This window comes from Centruroides sculpturatus, unplaced genomic scaffold, assembly GCF_000671375.1.
Source record: "Centruroides sculpturatus isolate CEXI.00-Female unplaced genomic scaffold, Cexi_2.0 scaffold1572, whole genome shotgun sequence".
Classification (NCBI taxonomy): domain Eukaryota; kingdom Metazoa; phylum Arthropoda; class Arachnida; order Scorpiones; family Buthidae; genus Centruroides; species Centruroides sculpturatus.
Window position 1 is genome coordinate 20,323 of NW_019385782.1, and position 26,792 is coordinate 47,114.

The following is a 26,792-nucleotide window of genomic DNA, read 5'->3' on the forward strand; positions in this document are numbered from 1 at the left end:
TCCATACTTCTATCAAAATACCTGAATTATTTTTTTGAGTATTTTAGAGAAATTCTCAACATTTTGGAAATTTATTCCATTAAAGAAAATCTTTTTCAACAGATTTGTAAATCGAGATCAAGAAACATTTTTTAGCTTTGGTCAAAGGAGTCGTATCGTGTGGGAAATTCTCTTACGCACATCCTGTGACGATGGAGGAAGAACGACGGGTACGATTACTTTTGTTATTGTCGGATTGGATTTTTGCTTTATCCTTTGATTTACATTTTATAATTTGCTTAAATTTACATTTATTACAAATGATTTTGTTAATATAAACTAAAATATAAATATGTAAATGCCAGATTTTTCAGGCTATGACTTGGCTAAACTTTAACTAATCAAACTAAGTACTTTGGACTAAAGATACATGGCTAAGGCTGCCATCTTGTATTAATATTAATAATTAAATAATTTTGAATATTCTGGATATAAGACACTCAAATCTGACTCACTTTGAGTTCTATGTGCTCACCCATGCATTTTTTTTTTTTAAATAGACAACTCAAGAAATGATTGTTGACTAAATTTGTTCACTATAACTTGGCTAAACTTTAATTAAAGTTTAACCAAGTTATAGCCTGAAAAATCTGAAATTTGAATATTGACATACAATATGATACTTTTTTTGTAAATTTAAAAGACTGCAAAATAATAACACAAATAATAAAAATCTTTGACAAGTTGTCATTTCTTCACAGTTTTTTCAAATGTAATTTTAAGTACAATTTTAATACAAAATGTCAACAAAACATGGAGTTATTTACATAAATTCACATACAAATTATTTTATAACAAGCTGTTCATTTAATAAATTGCATTCAAACTGTTTAAAATTTAAACTGGTATATATTGCATATTTCTTGATAATTAAAATAATTACAATAATTTAAAATGGTAGAATTCTTTTTGTGTTTAGGTTTTCTATGTTGGTAAAAATATAGGAATTGTTTCAGGGCTTAATAAACAGATCAATTTAATTAATATCAATTTTGAATTAATCTGGCCTTTGCTAAAAGTTTCTTTCTATAGGTCTTGTAATACTGTATATATATTGTACTATTCTCAATCAACTGAATAACTTCTATCTTTTTTGACACATAATTTATCTTATGTAACAGAAAACTGATTATTTTGAATTATCTTGGATAAAAACTTCTGTGTAAGCTGAAATTAATTTAGCTTTAACAACAACTTAAATACTGTTCTTTAATTTATTTAAACAAATGTTTTTGACCATTTTTTATAGGTTTACATCAGGTTTAACATAAATAAACTTGTAGTTTGAATCTTCCATTTATACGTTAAACCTGATGCAGACTTATGTATAGCAGTGGCATGCCATCCTTGGAAGCTGTGGAAGTGCCTCTTCCCTTGTATTTTCTAAAATATAAATACATATTGTGCAATTAATTATTTTAACGTACTTTGAATTAATTAAAATTAATATTTTATTATAACCACAATATGTATGTTATTACAAATTTCTATACTACATGTGAAAAAACGATAAGATTGCTATTGTATATTCGAATATCAGTGGTGAAATGGAAGCACTGTGTTGTCAAATATGGGACAGCTTTCATGGCGAAAATATCTGAATGGTATAAAGCAGCCAGATTATACGCATTCGCACATGCACTTTACATAGCACCAACCTCACGCGGTTTGCTACACATCAAAATATTGTATAACGCTTCCAATGATTCTATCCAAGATCAGTTCTGGGCTGTTAGCTGCCTGCATGCTAGATATTGGTGCTAGATATTGCTACCCTGACCCCATTATGTAAATCGCGAGTAGATTTATAACTTAACCTACCGATAGGAGTTTACTGGTATGTTTTTATGATATTTCTGTATAGTTAACAGAAGTTTCAAAAAAATCCATTAAAATATTTGTTATATTTATTCTGCTTTTATTCTGCTCTCCCATCTTGTATTACTTACAGATGTTTAATTAGTGATATTATGATATTACGATTTAGCAGTCGTACTCCTACTATGCTGTATGTCAGATTTGTGTTCCCATAATCTGACCCCCATTGAATGTTTAATGGAGCCATTGAATGTTTAATGGAGCCAATGTACACCATTTCCCTATCACACCTGTTGTCTCTGATAGGGACATTATAAATGCCTGGTATTATGTCAGGGTTAGGAAGGTCTTTTCTATTGCACAGTATGTTGAAAATGGATGGGCATCTCCTGTAGGCAATACTGACCCAATGTCTCTTGGCAATTGTGGTGTAAAACATTGTGTCAGTATTACCTACAGGAGATGCCCATCCATAATCTCAAATAAATCGTGGTCTTTCATTTATTTTAGCTTTGTACTATTCTTATTATTTCCTATCTTACTTCATATTTATGTAAAAGTTTTGTATGCAGATTACTTCATGTAATCTGCATACAAAACTTTTACATAAATAGGATGTCAACCTACGGACTGTAATAAGAATGTGAAATAAATCACATTCTTATTACAGTTTTTTATGGTGTTATTTTGCATTAGTTTAACTGATTCTTTTATAAATAATTTAATGATTATGATAATTTGTTTGTTTGTTTCAAAACTTGTTTATGTATTGCTCGTATTTATTATGACTGTAGGAATTACTCATCTTTTAAGCAATGGTACATATTCAGCTGCCTATCCTCTGCATGATGTAAGTATGTGAAAAATTTTTAATATAGATAAGTTTAATTAAATTTAAAATGTATTTCAAAAACTTTTTCAGGGTCCATATGGTAAAGGTGCCTTTAAACCAGAAATTGAAGAAAAAAATGAAAGAAGGGTATGTAGTTTGAAAAGATATAATTTGAATTAATATTAGATAGCAATTCTCATTAATATCTGATGAATACAAATATCTATATCTGACAGCTGGATGGCCGAGGCAATTAAGGCACTAGCCTCCACTCTTGGGACCAGGATCGGTCCATCTGTCTCATTGTGGGCTTGACCAAATCCATAGCAGTTATGGAAAAAAGGTCTTCTTAGTGTCCACAAAGCAGAAAGAGTCAAAACTAAAAAAATATATATATCCATCAACTGTATGACAAGTAATAAACACATCTGCCTGCTACACTGAATAAACTGGATTCAGCATCAGATTAATCCTCAAATGTTTCTTGGGGTGCTTTAGTCTGACCATTTTGGATTCATTCCTTATTACCTGGCTGTCCTATTACTAATCTGACTAAATGGACATGAAACAAAGGAACGCTTGTATAGCAAAGCAGAAAGAGTATAAAAAGTTATTAATTTCTGCAGTAGGATTCAAGTGTATGATATTAAAATTATTCAGATATAAAAATTTGTTGCATAGCTTTATTATTTAAGAGCACAAGGTTCTATCAGTTTTGCAAATGAGTAAACCAAAGGATCAAATAAAAGAATTTTTATTTACTGTTTAGTATATTTTAAATTTTTTTTCAAACTGAAATTGGTAAATATTAAACTCAGTGACCAAAATAACAAAAATTCACGAAATTAAGAAATTTCTTTAAGAAATTAACAATTAAGAACATTTGTGAGAACATTTATGAGAACATTTTTAATATTAAACACTTCAGTCATAAGTCTTAAAGTATTTTCCGGCAAGGGTTAATTCACGTGTCACCAGATTTATCTGCACAGTTTTAGCAAAAAAATTAAAATTCAACAAGACAGTAATTGCTTCTCCTGACATTTTTCGCCTATGTGAAAACACACAAACTGGGCAACACCATATGACCCATTGTGACTGGAGGGTCGGCACCTCCTTGATGCCTTGTCAGGATGACACCACTGGATCTTGCTTAACCCGGAAGCCGAGATGGTGATTTTGAAATAGGTCACACAAACAGTCACGTTACTGAGCGATTTGATTCTGGATTGAGTGAGAGAGACACAGCACACCGGAAGTGATTATGCAGAGTAGGGTAACAAAATAACGTTTAATAGTAATCTAAGACATTGAATACAGGAAACACGTTCCTCATTAAAGAGGGATAATTGGCTTCTGTGGTAAGCAGGGCTGTGGAGTCGGAGTCGGAGTCGTGGAGTTTTGGTGTTTTAACCGGAGTCAGATGGTAAGGAAGAGTCGGAGTTGGAGTCGATAGACTTTTACGTGACTCCACAGCCCTGGCAGGGCTGTGGAATCGGTGTCGGAGTCGTGGAGTTTTGGTGTTTTAGCCGGAGTTGGAGTCGGTAGATTTTTATGCGACTCCACAGCCCTGGTGGTAAGAGAGAGAGAGTTCACATTAAAACGCATGGTGATAGATACCTGATGGATTGGTCCTTTGATGATCTCCAGAATGGGTACTTTCTATGATCTTTGGAGGGAAAAGTTTGGTTGTACATATAATAAAGTCAATTTGCTGTTCAGGTAATCCAAGACACTTGCTAAGATATCGGTAATTAGGTAATCCAATCCGCGATCAAAAGATGAAGGAGTAGGAGGTGATAGGCAGAAAATTCCACTCAGGTAATGTTTAAGCTTCGAAAAATGGGTGACTGCACAGTTGGTAGGGCGAAGGATGACTGCCCCGAAGATCGGTCTGTTGTTATATTCAACTAACAAACTTGCAACAATAGGTCGTGAAGTTATGAGAAAGCGTCTTTTTAGTTGCTGAAAACTTGTCAAGTGATTAACTCCCAGGTGTGAAAGTTGACAGTAGGTTAATAAAATAGTATCGTTAAAAATCTAAGTCGTGCCGTAAATAAACAAGGCTGAATCTCACATTTGGTGTGTAATGCGAAATTCCCTATGCACCTCTTAGAAAAAGCCATGCATAACATTCTTAAAGAACACTTAAAAACTTACAACTTTACCATCAATAACACGTAGCAATTAATTATTGAACTGAAGAAACTCAAATTATCTAATAACATTAATGTTATATCTCGAGAATCTCTTTCATTTAATTTTTCAAAAAAACATCATTGTTTGATTTAAGCATTTCGTCAATGAATTTAGAATCAAGACCCAAAGAAGATCTCCAATTACAGATTGAAAACATTAGTTGAAAAAACTTTTGCTAATTAACTTTTACTGGAAAATAATTTAAGACTTTTGATTGAAGTGTTTACTATATCATTTTGGTCCAATAAGTTGTATTTTATCTATTTTGTATATTACTTTATAAATTATGTTCTTATTCAAATGTAAATAAGTATTCATAAAAGTGATAATTTTAGAAAACAAATGTATTAAAATAATTTTTCTTTATTTTTTTACAGTTGTTGTACAGTGAATGGGCAAGACCAGCTTCTTGGTATAAACGTCAGCCTTTAAATCTTATCAGGTAAATATAATAATTTTTATTATGCTAAATTATTGTGTGTTTAAATTAGTTAATGAGAGAATTTAAAATATTTTCCAAAAGTAGCTTCACTGCACTTAAGGAAAATAAACTAAAATATCAACTTTTCTATCTTGAAAAAAAATACTCTTTTGTAGTCTTTTTTACTAACCATTTCCAAGACACTGAGTAGATGTTTCTAATTTTTACACGTAAATCCATAATGGAGTTTGAAAGATGGAAGAAAGCTCAAATATTAGGACTAAAAAGTCAAATAATATGGCATGATATCTCTCAAATCTCCTGGAAGAACTTCAATCAAAGAATAACTTTCCAAAAACCATATATTCTCTATTTTTTAAAAATAAAAACCTTATAAAAAAAATCTATATATTTTCTGTCGTTTTAAATTTATTCATTGTGACAGAATTATTTTCTTAACATCAAAGTTCTGAACGATTAAATTTAACATTCATTCAAACTACATGCTTTGTAATGTGTGTTTATAGTACTATAGGTAGGCAGAGTAGGCTCATGTCTAAACTCAGTTTTGTGGCCTCTTGGTAGTGTTTTACAAAGAATTCTTGGTAGGATGATTGATAGTATCCCCCATACAGGTGCTATTTACATTAGTAATGGGTCTCTTTCCAATTGTATAACTCAAAACTCTATATTTAGCATGGATAGGTTTTTTGTCATAAAAAATTATATATTATGAATCAAAATAAAATGTCAAGAAAATTATTGTTTTGTTAGCACAAAGACAAACAAATTTGCATATCTAATGTATTATATATTAATATACAACCAACCATCAACCATAATAATCGGGCAGATTATAAGCAACAAATATTAAATTTGGAAATTATATGATAAGGCATTAGGTGCCAACTATTGATGAAAATAGTAACTATAATATTAAATTTAGAATTTAGTGTAGCGGAGTTGAACCTGCAACCTTCGCTTAACGTGTGGTATGCTGACCAGTTATGCCACCTGGACCTCTGAGCGACTCCTCTTTATCTAAAAATCATAAAAATCTAAAATCATAGTTACTACTTTCGTCAATGGTTGGCGTCTAAAGCCTTATCATATAATTTTCAAATTTAATATTTATTGCTTGTAATCTGCCTGATTATTACAGTTGATGGTTGGTTGTGTATTAATATATATTTATCAGTTAAATTAATTAAAAATCTACTAATATGAGGTAGATGATAAGGATTTATTACATCAGTGATAATAAGCACAAACACCCATGTATCAATGGAGTACATTTAATAATACGAGAAGGAGTATACATTAAAATCGATTACATTAGCAATTAACATGAAATAACCAAAATGCATTTTGGACTATTGGAATAGTCCCTCTTTAGTTGGTATACATATTAAAAGGTTAAAATACTTAAAAATACTTACCAACTGAAGAGGGACTATTCCGATAGTCCAAAATGAATTTTGGTTATTTCATGTTAATTGCTAATGTAATCGATTTTAATGTACACCCCTTCTCATTTTATTAAATGTACTCCATTGATACCTGGGTGTTTGTGTTTATTATCACTGGTGTGATAAGTCCTTATTATCTGCCTCACATTAGTAGATTTTTAATTAATTTAATTATACCAAGGGCAAAAAGCAATTTTCTTTATATATTTATTGAGTTAATGTGATGTTGTGTTGTTCTAATGTATTATTTATTAAGAATTTGTGTTTTGTAAATATTGATAGTTTTAATATACAGGGTGATTATAATTAGTTTCACTTTGAAATGGCCATAAAATGAAAACTACTGGACAGAATGTTATCAAACTTGGTAATATTGTACAGGAGGTCATAGGATTTTATTTCCCGTGAAAAAAAAGTTCAAAAACTCACCACCAATGGGAAGTGATTCTGTCTACAATATTGTTAAACGAAATAAGACATGAAGACATCATTGAAAATAATTTTAATTGGTTTTACAATGAAACTGTTTGTGGGGTTATGCAAAATCACAATGGCTTATGGCAGGAAGAAAGTGATATGCTAAGAGCTACTGTTGAGAACACAGTAATGCGATGTAACTTGCTTATCAAAAATGGTGCACACCACATTAAACATGCTCTGTAATGCGTTTTAAAACCGATTAAAAACATTTTCAACAATGTCTTCATGTCTTATTTCATTTAACAATATTGCAGACAGTGCCATTTCCTGTTGGAGGTGAGTTTTGAACTTTATGTCCCGCAAAAAAAAATCCCATGAAGTCCTGTACACTATTACCAAGTTTGATAACATTCTGTCCAGTAGTTTTCATTTCAAAGTTCCACTTTGAAATGGCCATAAAATTTATTTGCTACAAATAACTATTTGTAACAAATAAATTTTCTGTATTATTTCAATATTTCATTCATTTTTAAATTGTAGGAGATATTTTGGTGAGAAAACAGGCTTGTACTTTGCATGGCTTGGTTTTTATACAACAATGTTAATACCCCCAGCTGGTTTGGGTGTTTTAACAATGTTTTATGGTGTATCGACAATGGAAACAAATATACCAAGGTAAAAATTTTTTACAGTGGTCACAGTAAATGATTTAAACACATTTAATCACATTTGCTTAATTTAGTCAAGAGATCTGCAATGAGAATGGTTCCGGTAGTCACGTCATGTGCCCGTTGTGTGATAAACGGTGCGATTACTGGCAGTTGAAAGACGGTTGTTTATTTAGTAGAGTAAGTTATATATTGGGTTGTTAGCATAATTTACTTATTATTGATTTGTGAAACTAATTTTTATTTTCATTTTAAGGTTGTACATTTATTTGATAATCCAGCCACAGTTGGATTTGCTGTTTTTATGTCGCTATGGGGTGAGTTTAATTATTAAAAGCTACAATAAGTTTTATAAATTATGTAATGTGTAAAATGAAATATTGATATTTATTATATTTATATAAAGCAACAATGTTTATGGAGTTATGGAAACGAAAACAAGCCACGATTGCATGGGAATGGGACTTGGCTGATTTTGATCATGAACAGGCAAATAAATATCGTTGTAAAAAAATATATATATATTAATTTAAATGAATATAGATGTTAATTATCCAGTTTATTTAGGAAATTATACGTCCCGAATATGAAAGTACAGTTCTAACATATCGTTTAAATCCAGTAACCATGGTAAGACCACCTTCTGATTTTATTAAGAAGGTGAAATGATTAATTTCAGCTTTTTACTTCACTTCCTAAAATTTATATTTATGCATTGAAATTTGAAAGTACAAATTTTAATTTAATAAAAATTATGACAGATCTTAAAATTGCTAACACTTTAAATTCATCATACAAACATTTATTTAAATATTCATTAGTGATTAATATAAATAAACTGTGATATTTTATGTTTATTTTAGACATTGGAACCATTTCTGCCCTTCTGGAATAAAGTCGGTAGGCTTGCCGGAGCACATTCTGCCGTACTTTTTATGGTAAGAAAATGATTTATATTTCTAAATAGGATTTATGCTTTAACAAACATAAATATATTTGTAGTTGATAATGGTACTTGGAGCAATGTTTGGAGTTATTGTGTACCGCATAGCAATTCTTGCCGCATTACATGCCAGCAACCATCTGATGTGGCGATATTATGCAAAATTGACAACTTCTACATCTGCTGCTTTACTTAACTTGTTGGTTATTATAATAATGGATAAGGTAATTATTATAATTATAATTTAAATTATCCGTATTTTGTCATAAATTAATACAAAATTTAAATACCTCTATTAATACTTTCAGCATTTGGATCAGGATGAATTCCTAAGTCAACAGTCCTTTGTAAGGTTGGCATTAATTCACCACACTGCTGTAAGTGACGATCTATTTCTTCAATTCCTGAACACTAAAAATTAATTTTTAATTAGGATATTTACAAATTTTAAAATAATGAATTATATATTTATAAGAAAAATTTCTCNCCCCCCCGCGTTGGAATTTCGAAAAATCCTTTCTTAGTGTGCGTTTCCATGACGTACCCTAACTGTGTACCAAATTTCACCTCTTTAGGTTAAGCGGTTTGCTCTGGGCGATGATGAATCAGTGAATGAATGAGTGAGTCAGTCAGGACAAGCAATTTTATATATTTAGATAAATACTGTCAGAGTTATAACTTTTACTAAAGAAAACTTAAAACTTACCAAAGAAAATTTTACTTGCTTTATTTTGCATATAAAATGTGACTTCATTAAAAAGAACCCCTGCATCTTATCTGAAGTTACAATCTCTCATAGGTTAACAAATTTTTCAAATGGCTTTCAGTAGGCTACAGATAACATCTACCTAGCCTAATTCTTGAATAAAAATGTATATATTATTGTTTAATTAAACAACATGTAATTATTATTTATTTTTTGTTATAGCTAAGTTGCTTTTGCATGTATTTGTGTAATATTTCAATGACTTCTTTTAAATTCCTGCTCTTTCCTGATAAACAAGAATGGGCATTCTAATTTTACTTTATTTTTTAACCAGAATACAGTAAAAAAAGAATTGATGCCAAGAAGTGCAGGATAGTTAAAATATATTAAATACTTCTCCCTAAACATTCTGTGCTGAACTGGAGATGCATCTTATATGCTGAAAAGATGGTAGATAACTTATTCCTATTAGTTCTCAATGTTGGTGTCCAGATGGCCAAGTTGGTTAAGGCATCAGTGTACCAATCTGGAGGACCCAGGATCAAATCTAGATAAACATCTCCCTGGGAATTTTTGAGGGGATGGCTGGTTCCAGATATATTGAGTTCCATTCCACATCATCTGGCTATGCATGAATATGGCCAGACCTGCAATAGTCCCTGCTACACTCATGATAGGCCAGATAAAAGGGCACTTGTAATAAGGCAGAGAGAGTCAAATAAAAGTTCTCAATGTTAGATAAATTCACTGATATGATCAGAAGTAGATTAATAATTCTCTAAAAATATCGTTCTCTAGAAAGATGAGATCTGTCTCTCTCTTTCTAAAAATATTAATGAATAATAATCAAATCTAATTTTGCTTTATTTTAAATTTAAACTATAATTTTTTAATATTCTATTTTCATTTGTAATTCTCATTTTATATTTACAATAATCCTATAAAATATGTTAATTCTTATAATAACCTCTGGATCATTTTTGATCCTAAACTTACTTTCAAAGGACATGTTGATATGATTTTTAAATCTCTAGCTAGTCACCATGGAATTCTTTGGCATTTTTGCAAAACTATTTCCTCAAAAACAGTTTCGTGATCCATTTATTTTGTCAATATTCAGTCTCTACTTGATTATTTTCTGCCAATATGGGCTATGGATTCCTCATCTCATTTACAAAAAGTATTAAAAGAATTATAAAAAATATTTCTTATTCTAAATAAACACTCTAACTTTCCTTTTACCCCTAATGATAATGTTGCTGAGTCCAGATTGGGAATTTCCAGTTTTACTGAACATATCAAATATTTTGACTGTTTACTTTTATACAAATACTTCTATGGTTCCATTCATTCTGATTAGCTGTGCCTAAGAGTTCTGCCACGAGTTACTCGTAACCAAACTTGTTTTTTTATCCTATCTTTTAGGCTTTCCATTTCTTTCAGATAATTTTTCTTTCAGTCTGTTTAGAATATGGGATGCATGGAACAATCTCTACATGAAGATTTTCTACATTTTAAACACATTTGTAAACGGTTACTTTATAATATTTATAATATATAATCTTTTGTTTATATATGTATATTTTTTATCATGCATACTGATTTTTATTCTTTGTTGTTTGTATTTTAATATTTTGTTACAGGCATTATTTTCAGGGGAGGATATCAATTATTTTGTGATATTTCCTTTTGTATATGCAATAAATAAATAAATAAATTCTAAAATTGAATTAAAGCAAAGTTATGTAAATAAGATATGTGTGATTTGAATTAAAATACTGACAGAAGCTAAATTTGTCAAAAAAATTGCTTTTTTTGACAATTGCTTTTTTTAAAATAAACTTTATGGCATACAAGTAAATCTGAATAATATTGTCATTATTTTAGAATAAATGCAACAAATATTATACTGTTGAATCCCCAGTTGACTTTAAAAAAAATAATTTTTAAATTCTGTCAATAATTGAGTTCTTACCAACAATTGTTATTCATTTCTTTAGCTTGTTTTTATTTTGAAATTGTTATTAGAAACCAAAATACTGTGCTTAAACTCTTGTATTATTTTTATAGGTATATAGAATCATTGCTACAAAACTAACAAATATTGGTATGTATGGTTTAATAAAATGATTTAAATGAAAGTTGTTTTTATAACTGTATAGATTTTACTATAAAATTAAATCAATTGCTTTTTGTTTTTACAGTTAAACAAAACAAACATAAAGTCTGAAAATATTTAGATAATGTCTGTCTGTAATGTACAAAGAATGAATTTTTTTTTACCAGCAAACATTTTTAATTCAACGAATGTTTTTGGCTCAATTTATAGGCTAACATCAAGTTCAAATCTAATATGATTTTGGAGCCAAAGTAGAATACAATATATGTTATGCTTGGCTTCAGACCTGATATTTGCCTATAAATCAAACTGAAAATGTTTGTTAAATTAAAAATTGTCGTTGGAAAGAAGATAAGGTTATTCTTTAACTACTACCAGTTTGTGCTCTTCATTTTCTTTTGCAAACTGTCTATAAAAATATATATTCTAAACATTATATTTTTTTAACAGCACCAAACTTAAAATAAACAAACCTGTATAGTAAATCATAATTAAACATTTTTCTATCTAGTGTACAATAACTGATAAACTTTCCTATTAAATTATTTTATGTAAATTCATTAAATCATGTATTAGTAAAATGATCATTCTATAGTGATAAAAATTACTACTTATTGCACCAAATCTATAACTTATTTTCTGTTTTCTTCCAATTACTATCTGAGAAATCCTTCAAATATATTCTCGTAACAATGAACAAATAGTTACTTATAACATTGAATCTCTGTTAAAGAAAATTTTAGAAATAGCTCATGTTTAGAAAATTTGTACTTTATAAATGGATAAGTTTAAAAGTATTAAATAATGTCAGTTTGTTTAATGTAAAAAGAAGCATGAAACTTAAGTCAAAATAAACAAGTTTTGAAGAAATTTATAATTTTTTTTAGAAAAACCAAGAACACAAAGAGAATATGAAGACAGTTTCACATTTAAAATGTTTTTATTTGAATTCATAAACATGTATTCATCCCTCATATACATTGCATTTTTTAAAGGAAGGTAAGTAGTATTATACCTTATCATTTTGTTTTATTAGTTTATCTTATATAATTTTGACAATGTGGTCTGTTTTCAGATTTTTTGGACATCCAGGAGATACAATTACTTTATTTGGATATAGACAGGATCAGGTTAGTGAAACTTTTACAATGTATTTTGTTATTTAAATCCATTGTACACTTTTATATTTTAAAAATGTCAATTAATAAAAATGTACATTCACTTACAATATAGAGCTAATAAATTGTGTTGAAAATTTATATGTCCATTTAATAAATATACATGGTGTTCTCCTTGAACATATTCCTAGTTGGAAAAATAAATGTGAGTGTAGTGCTGTAGACAATGATAATTGAAAGTGCATCTTTTATATAAATTCTTTGCTTATATAAAAATGAACACCATCAATTTTTGAACTATTAATGTGGAGTTGATTGGTTGGTGGCACATATAACTTTAAATGACATTCATGATTCTTGTACATGGGACTCTCATGTTTGGCACTTTTATGGAATATGCACGATCCTTGACATGTCCACAAAGAAAAAGTTCTAAGAGATGATGAGTGATTGGGTAGACCAAAAAATGGGGGGCTACAGTAATCTTGATGTGCGGCAGTGGAGATCCACCATGACTGTCACCATGTAGAAGCAGCAACCCTTTCAAGCATTTGCAAACAAAATTTGTAGTATTGACCAACATTTACAAACACTTTTTTTTTCACTTCACTTATCTGAAGAAATAGATTTTACAGAATGGTTTAAAATTAGGGATGTTCGAGGGGAATACCCTGTATATATGTTATGAATACTTATGAATTAGTTTTCCCTAAAATACTAATTACTAAAATTAATTTTATAAATATAATCACACATACTTTTATAATGTGTGTAAAAACAAATATAATTTTTATGTAAATTTATACATGTATAAAAATACATATAAATAATAATTCTTAAAAGTTATTGATTAAAAAATTATTATAACTATACATTTTTCTGTATATCATTTCAGACTTTTTTTAAGAATTTGTTTCTAGAACTCATGTTTCTTGTTTCTACTTTTAAATTATACATAGAGAAATTCTTACTTCCCTGTATGGATGAATTTTGAAATAAGAATCAACAAGTCTGTTGATACTTATATCAAAAATAAGCAATAAACATCTCTGTAAATGAAGTCACTGTTTAAACCATGTTTACTGAATGAAAGAAACCAAGATTTAAAGAGCTAAAATTAGTTTTTTATGTGGAGTTCATTAAAATTTTTATATTGTATATGTAAAATGGGTTTAAGAAATAAAACAAAGAAACATAACAATGAACTCAAACTTCATTCTGAACACCATCAATTTTTGAATTATTAATATCGAGTTGGTCAGTTGATGGCGCACACAAAAATAAATTTATATATGTTATATAATCAATATATAAGGCCAGTAATCCCAAACTTTTGTAATTTATTAAATAACTAAAAAGTCCAGAGCAGATAAAACTGATTAAAATCACACTTAACATTCACAAAACACCAGTAGTTCAAGCTATAATTAGCAAGTTTCCATTATTAAAGTTTAATTAACATTAGTACACTAGTATGTTAGGTAATTACAACAATAATTATAGGATAAAAATTACTTAGTTTTGAACAAATAATAATTATTCTGAACAACATAAAGTCAAAAATAATAACTTAACTGGTACACAATGTAGTCTGTTTTGAACGACTACTATTGAACAAAATGATTTAATCTATCTCTAACAATTGAATCAATCAGAACTGCAAAAAAGGTTTAACAGATTTTACCCAACAAGAAATACCTCTTAACTTCTAACTTAAATCTAAATCTCAGCCTCTGATATACAATTCTATAATTTATATCAAACTTACAATAGCAACTTTTTTCCAAGTAACTACTTATTTATCACAATTGGAGCACTTTCAATTTGAACTATACTAAAAATTGCATCTTGGTTCTCTTATAGTGTTTAATTATCAAATGTGATGTCACATTTAACATTACTGCATGCTCATTTACATATGCACTTGCTAATGATTGTTTTACAGTTTTCTCTTGCTAACAATTTTGTCATACCATATTTGACAGAATATTATTGTTGTTATTTTGATTAAATTACCCTCTGACATAATGATTTAATGACCATCTTTAATTCACCAAATTATAGATGCCATTGGAACCTGATGATGTAAGTAACAGCTGCAGGGTAAAGCTTCAGCTTTACTCTGCAGCTGTTACTTACAAGCTGAAACAAATCAGTTTCAGCTTTTAATAGAGATCAATTTTGAATGAAGAGTGCAGGTTTTTTGCCTTTTTAACAAAACAAATACCCCAAAATAAGTAAAAATCAAACAAATTATAACAACCCCAGAAAATAACATTTGCACTCAATTCTTCACAAATATATAACAAGAATTTCATTAGAAGATAGATGTGTTCTGAAAGATTAGTTTTTTAGAGAATTTGACATATTTCCAATGGACATGGGACCAATCCTAAAATATATAATTTTTTTTCTTATTTTATTATTTTTATTAAATATAATGTATACCCTAGGGATAATACTTTAGATGTTTGTTTGTTGGGAATAAATTAAGAATTAATTCAAACAAGTTTCTAACTCAATATTTTTATAAACTTTTGAGTTTATTAAACAGTTAAAATATTTTTATTACTAATATTTGAAATTATTCAAAAATAATTTTTTTATAATGTAAAAAAAAGTAGCAGATTCTAATAATTTAATTATTTCTTGAAGTGTGAGCTTGGAGGATGTTTATTTGAAGTATGTATTCAACTTGCTGTTGTTATGGTTGGAAAACAAATTTTAAATAATATTACAGAACTCTTTTACACGTAAGTTTCATTTTTGTTGTTCTTAATGAATAAATCTCTTTTAAAGGATTAACAAATAAATTTTAATACTTTATATTGCTGTGTAAATACTGCCTATATGCACAATGTTGTACAGGGTGTCTGAGAAGTTACTATGAAGTGAGAAATTTGTAATGACATTAAAATTATACATATAAAATTGCATATGAGTTGTGTAAATTGTCTGTCCTATGTTTCCACTTTGCAGTAGATGGCATTATTACCTTGTTCACAGATGTTCTGGAATGCTTACTTACATTCATTCAGATACAGTTGACTGAGAATGAGAGTGCAAGTCTGTATTGGCTGAGTGGTAATGGTGTTGATGATTGAGCAGCAAATATTCCTGGTGGAGTGTGTTCTGTAACAATAGAAAATTCATGGATACCATGCAACAAAGCTTTGTCCAGAAATTTTTGGATGTGTGGGTGCTCCATTATAATGCCATGTGAAATTTGATAGCCAAATTTTGCAATATGGGCAGTGCTTCAGACACTTCCTGCAACTGGTAAGCTGTCAAGAAGAGAAAGTTTTCGAGTTCCAGGAAACAATTGCTGAAGAGTCCAACTTAAACTTTTTCCACTGCACAGTAATTTTTCAGACACATTGTATGTTTGAATGAACTTGAGTCTGTGTTATAGATTGTATTTCCTGGCTTTTGCAGTGCATCTATAATTTATCAAAGATTGTTTAGAAAATAGTTTAATATCTCAACTCCTCAATAGTGTTAACAAGAAATTTTGATGCAGATTTAAAGTAATTATTAAGATAGGCATTCTATCATTAGCATTATATTAGAGGAAACTAACAAATTATCAATAAGACTAAGAAAATAGACAGTTTATTATCTGTCTCAACAACTAGTGAGATTTCAGAATAGTTGCCACTTCAAATAATGATAACTTATGGTTGTTATCAAGTCAAAAAATGTTTGATTAATTGTAGAATATTGTAATTGATCATTGCATTGTCACATATAAATAATAAAGCAAATTATGATTGTAATATACAGGTATCCTTTGCTTAATACAGTTTTGCTTAATGTGGGATTTGATTAACATATGAAATTAATTGTGGCAATCTCTATATACATGTGGCAGAAGTTTTAATTTGTGTGGCTTTACTCAAAATAGATACCATATTTTCATTAACACAATTTTTATATATATGGTAGAATCAAGGGATTAATTAACTGTGTTAATCAAGGGATACTGTAATATAAATTTCAAATATTTAAAAATAATTAAGTGTCTAATAATTATATATTTTAGAAAAATAATGAATTGGTGGAGGCAGTGGTGGAGGGGTCGAGAGGGACTATCAACTCGCGAAGCTACGACACGTTGGGAACAAGATTATAATCTTCTAGAATGTGATAGAATGGCTCTCTTTGATGAATATTTGGAAATGGGTAAGCAAGATTTTTGAAATTTATTTAATTTTTATTTAAACAAATGAAATAAAAATTAAATTAAATAGTAAATAAAAATAGTGTGACAAGTGATCAGGTGTAGTCAAAAAACATCATTTTAATATTTTTCACTGTTGATTATTTTATTTTCTATAAAACAAAGTCAAGTTTCAAATTAAATTATTTGTGAACAGTATTTATTTCATCATTAAATGTCTTATTAATTTTTAAATAGAATATCTATTAAATTGAATAAATGTGAAATGCTGCTTAACATCTTTGTTTGTGTCATTGTTAATATAGATTAGTTTTTATGTTGGAATTAATAAATTTAAATGATAGAGCAGAGCTGGCCAAACCTTGTCATCACAGGAGCCATATATTGCCTATCATAAATACAAGAGCTACATTCTCTATTGAAACAGTATTTTATATAATAATTAAATATATGGGAGCTGCAATAAGGTTTTAGGAAAGCCACAATTTGGCCACCATGGCTGTAGAACATTTTTAATATTGAATAATTTATTGTTTCAGTGATATAATTCAAATTGATTTTGAAATTAAAAGAGGCCTTTATGAATTTTGATAATTTGATTTTTTTTTAAATTTAAGAGTTATTTATTTACATATTATTTTCACAGTTCTTTTAATTTTTCACAATTTATTAGGATTAGTGACTTCAAATTGAAAGATTGATTTAATTTTCATGTAACTGTCAGGTCATTATGATAAGATTTTAATATTTTCAATACAGTTGACTAAAGCTTAGATTTTATTAGTTAATTCTCAAACTGTGTGTCAAGCACAGCAGAATATCACTTATTTTGTAATCATTAACTAAATGGCAACTTCTCAAAATGTCTTCTAAATTAGGTAACTTCTGTTTTAGTTTAACTTCAGATAGATTTTTTTCATTCAGAAGTTTCCTAAAGGATATATTTTATATTTAATAATAGATTCTTTTTTCTGCTTCTGTATATATTCTAAGTATGCTGTTATCTACTTTTGTTTATTTCTACAAAACTGCTGTATAGAATATGGAGTAAAAATATATAGCTTTTCAAATTATATACATATTTATTAATTTATTAATATTTTAAACAATATAAAGAATCTTTCCTAAGTTAGAATATATCATCATAGTGCAGGAAAGTATACTTTCACTTAATGCGCACTATTTCCTGAGAAGTTAGCATCTTTTGATAGGAGCAATGACTATATAATTACAATGTTTTTGTAAAAATTTAAAGGAATATGTGATGGCATAATCAATGTGTATTATATATATGGAAGTGGAATAATCTCTTATTAAATATAAAATCTGTAAGAAACTTCTGGTTAGAAATAATCAGTTCAAAGCATTTTTAAAATAAAATTTCTAATTGATTTTGGCAGATTTAGATTTATGAAACTATTTTATTCTATTTTTAAATATTGAAATGGTTTTTATCTTTTTTAATTTTTAAAATACATTTATTTCCAGTGATTCAATTTGGTTTTGTGACTCTATTTGTTGCAGCCTTTCCTCTAGCCCCATTATTTGCCTTATTAAATAATATTGTTGAAATTAGATTAGATGCATATAAATATGTGACTCAATTACGTAGGCCGGTAATTGCTCAAGTACCAAATATAGGTAAGAATAATTTAAATTAGTAATAATTTATTTTGAGATTATTTTTAATTATACAAACTTTTTATTTTAGGAGCGTGGCAAGCAATTCTTAAATCTATATCTGCATTAGCTGTGATTAGCAATGTAAGTTAATAACACATTTCGTAATGTAATCTATAATATCGAAATTATTAATTAACATTACAGATTATATTTATTGTCTAATTATCAATAACATGTATCAAATGAGATATTTTAATCATTTTATATTTATCTTATCATTATAAGTAATTATTTGACAAAGAAGTTATAACATATCTTTTTACACTAGAAACTAAAGTTACATTTTCTGTTTTGGTTGCTGTATTTTACTTTAATGGATATGTAATTTACCAGGGGTGACCAAACCTTGTCACTATAGGAGCTTTATATTGCCTATCAGAAATATATAACAGCTGTATCCTGTATATTATATATAGTTAAAACACTATTATTTAGTTATCATTATTCTATAGTAAATATCACTGGTACTTTATGATTGACTCCTTTGAAATAACATTTAACTCCTTTGACTTTATGAATGTACTTTATAGCTTTCAGTTGCTTGTTCAAGGTTATGTAGTGTGATATACACTTACAATCTGTATATATATGAAATTACATAATAGTCTGAAAACTTACTACTTACACAAGTAATATTTTTGTGTACCAAGTTTGTAAAAAGAAAATGTGTACATATGTGTAAGCTGCATTAAGGGACTAGAAGAGCCAAATGTGAGCCACAGTTTGGTCAGTGCAGTCATAAACTATATATTAAAGTTTTTACTGGGATTTTAAGAAATACGATATTTTAAGTATAATCTCAACTAATATATCAGCTTATTTTTTTGAGCTTTTAATGTGGTAGGTGACTTGATTTTATAAATTTGTGTGAGAAAAGCTTCAAGAAGAATCTATAGAGAAATTTTCTATGAAAGATCTTGGAAATGACAATAGATTAATAAAGCACAGATAATCTATAATCATTTTTTTTTAAATTTAGCAAAATTTTATTTTCATTTTTTTTGGATTGATAGAATATAAAGTAGAAATTGAAAGTTCAGCATCCTGTAACAGGCAAAATACACATTGCTTGGATGACCAAGTGGTTAAGATGGCAGCGTGTTGCTTTGGGGAATGAATAGGGACAAATTGAAATATACCCTGGAATTTTTTTGGGTGGTCCATCTGTATATGTCTGTCCCATGATGTTCCATCATGAACCCAGTTGAACCCTTAACAGACTCAGGAAATCAACTAATTAGGCTGCTATTTCTTGGTAAATTTAGTAATTAGAAATAAATTAATTTTCAATTTAAATTTAGAATATGTTGGAAGAAAAGTTGTAGGTTCAACTACCCTGAGTGGAAGTTGAACCTACAACTCCTGCTTATTGTGCAGGTTGTTGCAAGTTATGCCACATTTTGCACAGTAAGCAGAAGTTGTGGATTCAAGCCCCACATCTGCATATCAGGAATTTTTCAGAAACATCAGCACCTGATGTTTGTGAAAAATATCTGAGATTATTTGCCACCTGGATTCTGGCCCTGGTGTACTGTTAAGGCACCAATGTACATAATTGTTACCTATTTTTCTGTACAACCTATAACGCGGTAGATATGTTCCGCTTTATAAGAATTTCGTGTTGTAGGAATCCTTAAATACGTGAACCAATCACAGCCCGTCACGTGGGCAGTTTATGGACTACGACTGTTTGAAAGGTTTTCTTCCATAAAATTAATCGATTCTAGACTAATTTGACTCAACATTTCCAAATTTTGTATAATTTTTTGGGAATAATCCATATAAACTATGCTATAAACGAAAAATTGTAGGATTACTTACCGAGTGTGCATTGTTCGATGACGCCATTACTTAAGCTTGTTTTTGTCGCGGAGCAGTGCACCAAATGGCAGCCGCATTTTCTGATAAGTTATTTTTCTGCGAAAAATTCGTTGAACTTTGGAGACATCATTAATAGAAATAATTTTTATGGCCGTTGAATAAGAAATGTTTTTTTCACAAGAAATGTATAAAATTACAGTACTGTATTAGACTTACACTACTGTATTTAAATATAATACTGTACAGATGATAGTAAACTCAACTTGCCCACCTAAAATCTCCGTAGCGTGGTGCTGAATGGCAGAAAGTAGTTTGGCTTCTCGTCCACTATTGCGATGACGTTTTACCGTATTTTACGAGTCTTTTAACATCCTTATATGAATATGGTCGCAATTTTTTCGCTGCGATATATGAATCCACATTATTTGAACCTGCGTTATAGGGGGGGTCTACTGTATTATGTATTTTTCCTTTTGGTTCAATAAATCCATGCAGGCACTCTGGGATCTCATCTATACTCTGACCCATATTTCATCCCCTTTTCTCTCTCTCTCTCTTCTTTCATCATTTTTTCCACCTACAGGTCATACCTCTGAGTGGTACCTGGAGGATCCCCCTCTTTTGTATACTAATGTCTAATGTCCCTGTTATACTGAACAGCATGCTGGTCTTACTGCCTCATCCATCTAAGTGTCTCTATTAACTTCATAGATTTATCTCTAAGCTAGAATTTTTGTAAAAGAGGTTATTGAAAAAACACTAATTCTATTTGTTTCGTATGAAGATGTAGATTTTTGATGATAATATAAATTATTTGTATAAACTTATCATTAGCTATATACATTTATTTTCTTTAAAATTGTTATTCTACAAATATTATACTTTGAATACTTTTTATAACTCGTTTTGCCTTGTGGGCTCAAAAGGATGTTTTTTTCTATTACCATCATGGGTCTGGCAGGACCAAAAATGTGGTGGCGGGTTGTGAGGGATGGGACCCAACATATCCAGAACAAGTCACCCCTGAGAATGGGAGTTACTCAGATTTGATTCTGGGTCCCTAGAGTTTGGCTGTTTTGGTCATTCTGCCATCTAATATTCATACTTCATTAATATTTAACAATAACTATACTGGTTTATATTTTATATAGAACAGTACATATTAGATTAGTTCTTACATAGAAAATTTTCTATAATTAGAGGTGAAATTATTTTTTATATTATATCTAATTCAAAGCTATTCTTCATTTTTTTACAATTTTACAATAATAATAATAATAATAATAATAATATATAATAAGATTGATATATGATTATTAATCTTTTTATTATTAATTAATGTATTGTGTTAGATATAAATAAGAAAATTTGTATAAATGAATTAAATTGTTGAATTTAAACATTGTTTTCATTTGTGATTATTATTCTGATGAATTTAGAGAATTTTTTTAATAGAATACAGTAGTCCTGTATAACTAAATAACAAAGTATAGGTTGCTCTACTTAATCTGAAACACAATTTCACTAAACATTCTTTCAAAAAATAAAATGAAATGTATTATTATTTTTAAAAAGATGAATGAATTTGTAAAATTAGTATGTACAGTACTATACTACATATTTTAATACAAATATACAAACTAAATACAGTGTAAAAATGTTTTAAATACAGTAGAACCTTGATTAACTGGATTTTTGATTATCCGGATTGTTCAAAATAAACAAAAATTTTATGAATTTGCTGATTTGCACTTGGCGAATTACAACACTGTTTATGTACGTGATGGAATGCATATTTTTTTTTTGTTTCAACAAAAAAAGTTTCTCACCCCGCACATTGGTCGTAAACTCTTAAATATATTTTGTGTCATAATAAAGATATAACTTGACATACATATTTATAAATAATTTATATTCAAATTACAGTACATCATTTCTATGACCAAGGGCAGCATAAGGCATGGGCAACATGGGCCACCTCCTATGCCTCGCGGTCTGAAGGGCCTCACGCCTCAAAGGTTTATGCATTATTTAAAAGTCATGAATGGGACAAAAAAATTTTACTCATCATAAAACGATAAATAGTTTGTCAAATTTTTATTCATAAAAATGCAGTTTCAACTGCTTTTTATTTTATAAAATCCGTCTTCTTGCGTAACCAGATGGCCTTTTAAACAATAGATAGTCTGTTAGCGCTGGTCAATAGTAGTCCAAATTCAATACAAACATTTGTTTCTTGAAAATTTGATCACAATTTAAATACAGTATCTATTTTTAATATTACCAATATGTCATCGAAAAGAAAACGTGTTGTATTATCATGAAAAGACAAATTAAAGTATTTGTTTCGATTATCTGAATTTTTCCTTATCCGGACTACCTTCATCCCCAATTAGTCCATATAATCTAGGTTCTACTGTATATGTTTTCAGACTACCTTTCCTTTACGTAGAATTCCATTTATCCATACTTTTCATTTATTCGAGCAATTATGCACAATAAGTAAGTATAGGATTAGTGAGGGTACACTGTATCTTATTGAAACTAAATAATACTTGAAAACTTCAATTTCTCAAAATTTTAATTATTGATTATTCAAACATTATTAACAACATCATTGAAATAATTACAGATGAAATTTTAATTTTTTTACAATACCATAAATATTTTTACTATCTGAATGTGTCTTTAATCAAAACTTATCTTTGTAGGCTTTTATGATCGCTTACACCAGTGATTTTATCCCGCGTCTGGTGTACACGAGCGTATATAGCAGCGACGGGACGCTGTGGGGATACATTAACAATTCACTGTCCAGATTCAATACCTCAGATTTTCCTGAGAAAATAAAACCGTTAGAGTCAACTTTAAATAATGTTACAATTAAAATATGCAGGTAATAATTTTATAAGTTCTATTTATTCATTACTTAGTGTTGTTGTTATTTTAAAATGATTAAATTTAAATATTTTATTTTCAATTTGATTTTGAAGCATAAAATAGAATTTAACACTTCTAAATAAAATAAGAACGATAAAAGAATTACAGTATTTAAGTAAAATTTTCATTGTAAGGATGTATTTTTTTTACAGAAACCTTTAATACTAATTTATGTTTAAGAAACTGGGGAAAATATTAGTATCGTTAACATTGAACTAACATTTTAATCATAAATGTTTTTCCAATATATCAGCACAAGTGGTTAATATTCTAAACAACTAATTATATTTTTCATCCTCTGCTGGACTTTTGAGACATGCTGAGGATTGGCCAATCCCAGGCATGTCTTGAAAGTTACACATTCTGTTAAGGGTGCAAATAGGTCCATATTTATATTTGGTGATTCCTTTATGTCAAATTTTATATGTTACGTTTTTACATGTATGTGAATGCATACATAATACAGATGTCAGTTTTAGCATTTATTACATAATAAAGCCACAATATATAACTGTTACAAATGTACATTTAGAATACAGACAAATAAAAATAAATGACAACATTAAGCATAATTATACATGATGTTTTCATTTGTTTTTACATTAACTTATAATAAATTAATTTAATTTAGATATCAAGACTATCGCTATCCTCCCGAAGAACCGAAAAAATACAAATTATCGATGGAATATTGGCATATATTTGCAGCCCGACTTAGTTTTGTTGTTGTTTTTGAGGTAAGCATATTTATTGATTATTGATTTATGATGTAAGTTATACATATACACACGGATGGGATTAGTTTGAATCTATTCTGAAACATTAATGCAGAAACAAAAAATGGAAATTGCTCACATGGTACAGAATAACTGAAATGGTTTTTGTTGTATCACAGCATCTGGTGTTCTTCTTCACGGGACTGGTGGCCTACCTGATTCCCGACATCCCTCGTTCAGTGCAGCAGAAGATCCAGCGCCAACGATACCTGGCCCGGGAGGCCCTGCACAAGGCCGAACTGGAGCAGAACAGGAGGAACCTGAGCAATGCGGTGTCGGCGTCAGCAGAAACGGCCGAGAGGGTCATTCACGTCTGACCCAGACCTCTCTTACCTCATCACTCCCATGGAGTGCAGCACATTGCCACGAAATAAGAAGAAAGAAAGGATTTCAAATTATGCAAAAAACAACAATGTATATATATGTATATACATATATATGTCAAATATTATATATGTGTATATACATATTAATTTTTATATCAGATGTTTATATTTTTTATTTGTTGTCCATATACTTTCAATTATGTACAGTTATTTAAATAACAAATTAAATGTATAAAGTTAATATATGGCTTTTAGTTGTTATCTCGCATTGAAAACTGTATTCAAACATTTCTTTAATATTAAAAATCAGATATTTTTGGACGTTGTGGGTTGAGTTTATTTCTTATGCTCCCATTTGATTTTTCCATAACAAGTTCTTTACTTTCGAGTGGGATTCAAACCTGTGGCTGCACCAGCCAAGCGTTATCTTGCGCAACAATGTGTGAAATTTCCCAAATAGTGTGATCCAACCTCTGGAAATCCAGCTGCCATGGCAAAATTTACAAGCAGTGTGAACCAATATCGAACGGACAAAGTAGTAAAGACATCTGCCTGCTGTTCTGGAGGGACCACATTTGACTCGAAGTTCCTCAAAATTATCTTCTTCTGCGGTAGGCCTGGTCAAATTTACTACAGGCAGTGGATCTCGGAATGTTATTTTTCACTCTTCTGCTGGCCACCGACTGCAGTGGTACCAACCAATGTGAGTGGAGGTGAAATTGTGCCCTAATCCAAATTATCCATGGTAAATTTACAATGATACAAATAGAATTTAAATCCAAATTTACAAAATGAATTCGTGTGGTATGGACTTCTGAATGGCAATTTCTTTTTTTGTCCAATATTGGGTGTTGAAATAAGACTGACACCCATAAGAATGTCTGGAGGTTCCCGGTTTGAGACCATGTCAGGAATCTCAATAATTTTTCAAGAACTGTCTCAGATATTTTGAGACATACTTGGTCCTTCCGCTGGCCACTTCTCTTGCGAGCCTGGGAAAAATCCCTCATAGTGCCCATAACAGAGAATCACATGTAGAATCATTTTAGACCATAACTTCACCATTTTACTGCTACTGGTGGATCAGTCTACACTTTGCCAACATGGCCAGTTGCTACCCTTAGCCTAGCCGAACTCACAGTAGGTGCTATAAAAAAAGTCCTCTAGTGCTCGGAGGGCATGTAATCAAAAAATTGATGGTAAGTATAATTGGATGCTCTCTAATACCATTTATAGAAATTATATTGGTGTATTTGGTATCGAGTGCCATTGCCATTTATGTACAACGGCCATCTTGCCCATACTTTAAAAACAAGGGGCAGGTCGATGGAGTAAGGCAATGCAACATGTGTGTGATCTGCTGCAGAAGAGCTTCTCGATAGGACTTAATATGGGAAACCGGCTCCCTATTAATTAAGACACGTGAAGAAACCCAGAAAACTTTCCGTGATTGGTGTCAGTTGGGCACAAACTCGCAACTGGCTACGGATATTTGGTTGATTTTTCCATTGGCCCACCGGTGAGTGCCCAAGTGAGAATCAATAACACATGCCCTCCAGTTAGTCACAAGAGTCTGGATTGGATTCAAACCCGGTTTCCTTACATAGATCTGCAGATAATAATTGGCCACTGTGCCTTCAAAAGTTTACAAATACTGTATTTGAAAGGGTAGAACATACTCAGAAACTTAAATATAAGGTTTAAGAACTTCTAGAAACTTCTAATAAATCTTTGGCCTGTAAAGCTTAGTTCACACTGAGTGTGATTTGCTGGTGAAAGCGAATAAACTGTTAAACGAGTCATGTTTGATGGAATTTTTGCTTTCGCCAGCGAAGTGCACTCAGTATGAACTAAGCTTAATGCTTTTATTATGCAAAGTGTGGCCATAATTGAAGTTTTCCTATTTGCGACACAGACGGCCGTAATCCATAAGTGGATCGACACAAAAATCCGTATATAGATTTTGCAAACGTGAAATTTACTTCAACAACTTCCGCTAGGGGGCACTTAATAGAAAAATAAAGCGCCCCTGCGGAAGTTTTGCAAAAAAAAGGAAAAAAAATAGTTCATAAATTTCAGCTGGGGCGCTTTGTTTTTCTATGAAGTGCCCCCTAGCGGAGGTTTCAGAACATAATTTTGTGTTTTTACATAAGTCTTTAACGCATCTTTTGTACGGTGCGTATGCAAATTACGGTGCCGACCCGGTTATCGGTATAGCTACAATGTTCCGAATAAAAAAACTTTAATTACGTCTGCCCCGTATTTGTCGACATTTTAAATAAAGTACGGTACTCGTATTAACATGGAAACGTCT

At 29.8% G+C, this 26,792-nt stretch overlaps 1 protein-coding gene across 1 annotated transcript; it reads left to right on the forward strand.

Annotated features, from left to right (window-relative positions):
• Positions 1-25: 25 nt before the first annotated feature.
• Positions 26-24,798, forward strand: LOC111642096 (anoctamin-4-like; the record flags this gene model as incomplete). Its single annotated transcript, XM_023388370.1, has 21 exons — positions 26-209; positions 2,652-2,707; positions 2,780-2,836; positions 5,266-5,330; positions 7,739-7,873; positions 7,941-8,046; positions 8,123-8,183; positions 8,273-8,355; positions 8,434-8,496; positions 8,730-8,804; positions 8,869-9,033; positions 11,586-11,622; positions 12,522-12,633; positions 12,710-12,764; positions 15,408-15,505; positions 16,795-16,934; positions 18,421-18,573; positions 18,644-18,696; positions 23,148-23,332; positions 24,008-24,113; positions 24,272-24,798. Coding segments are annotated over 21 exons (2,187 nt in total), but the record flags the coding sequence as incomplete, so codon positions are not given.
• Between the last annotated feature and the right edge of the window lie 1,994 nt (positions 24,799-26,792).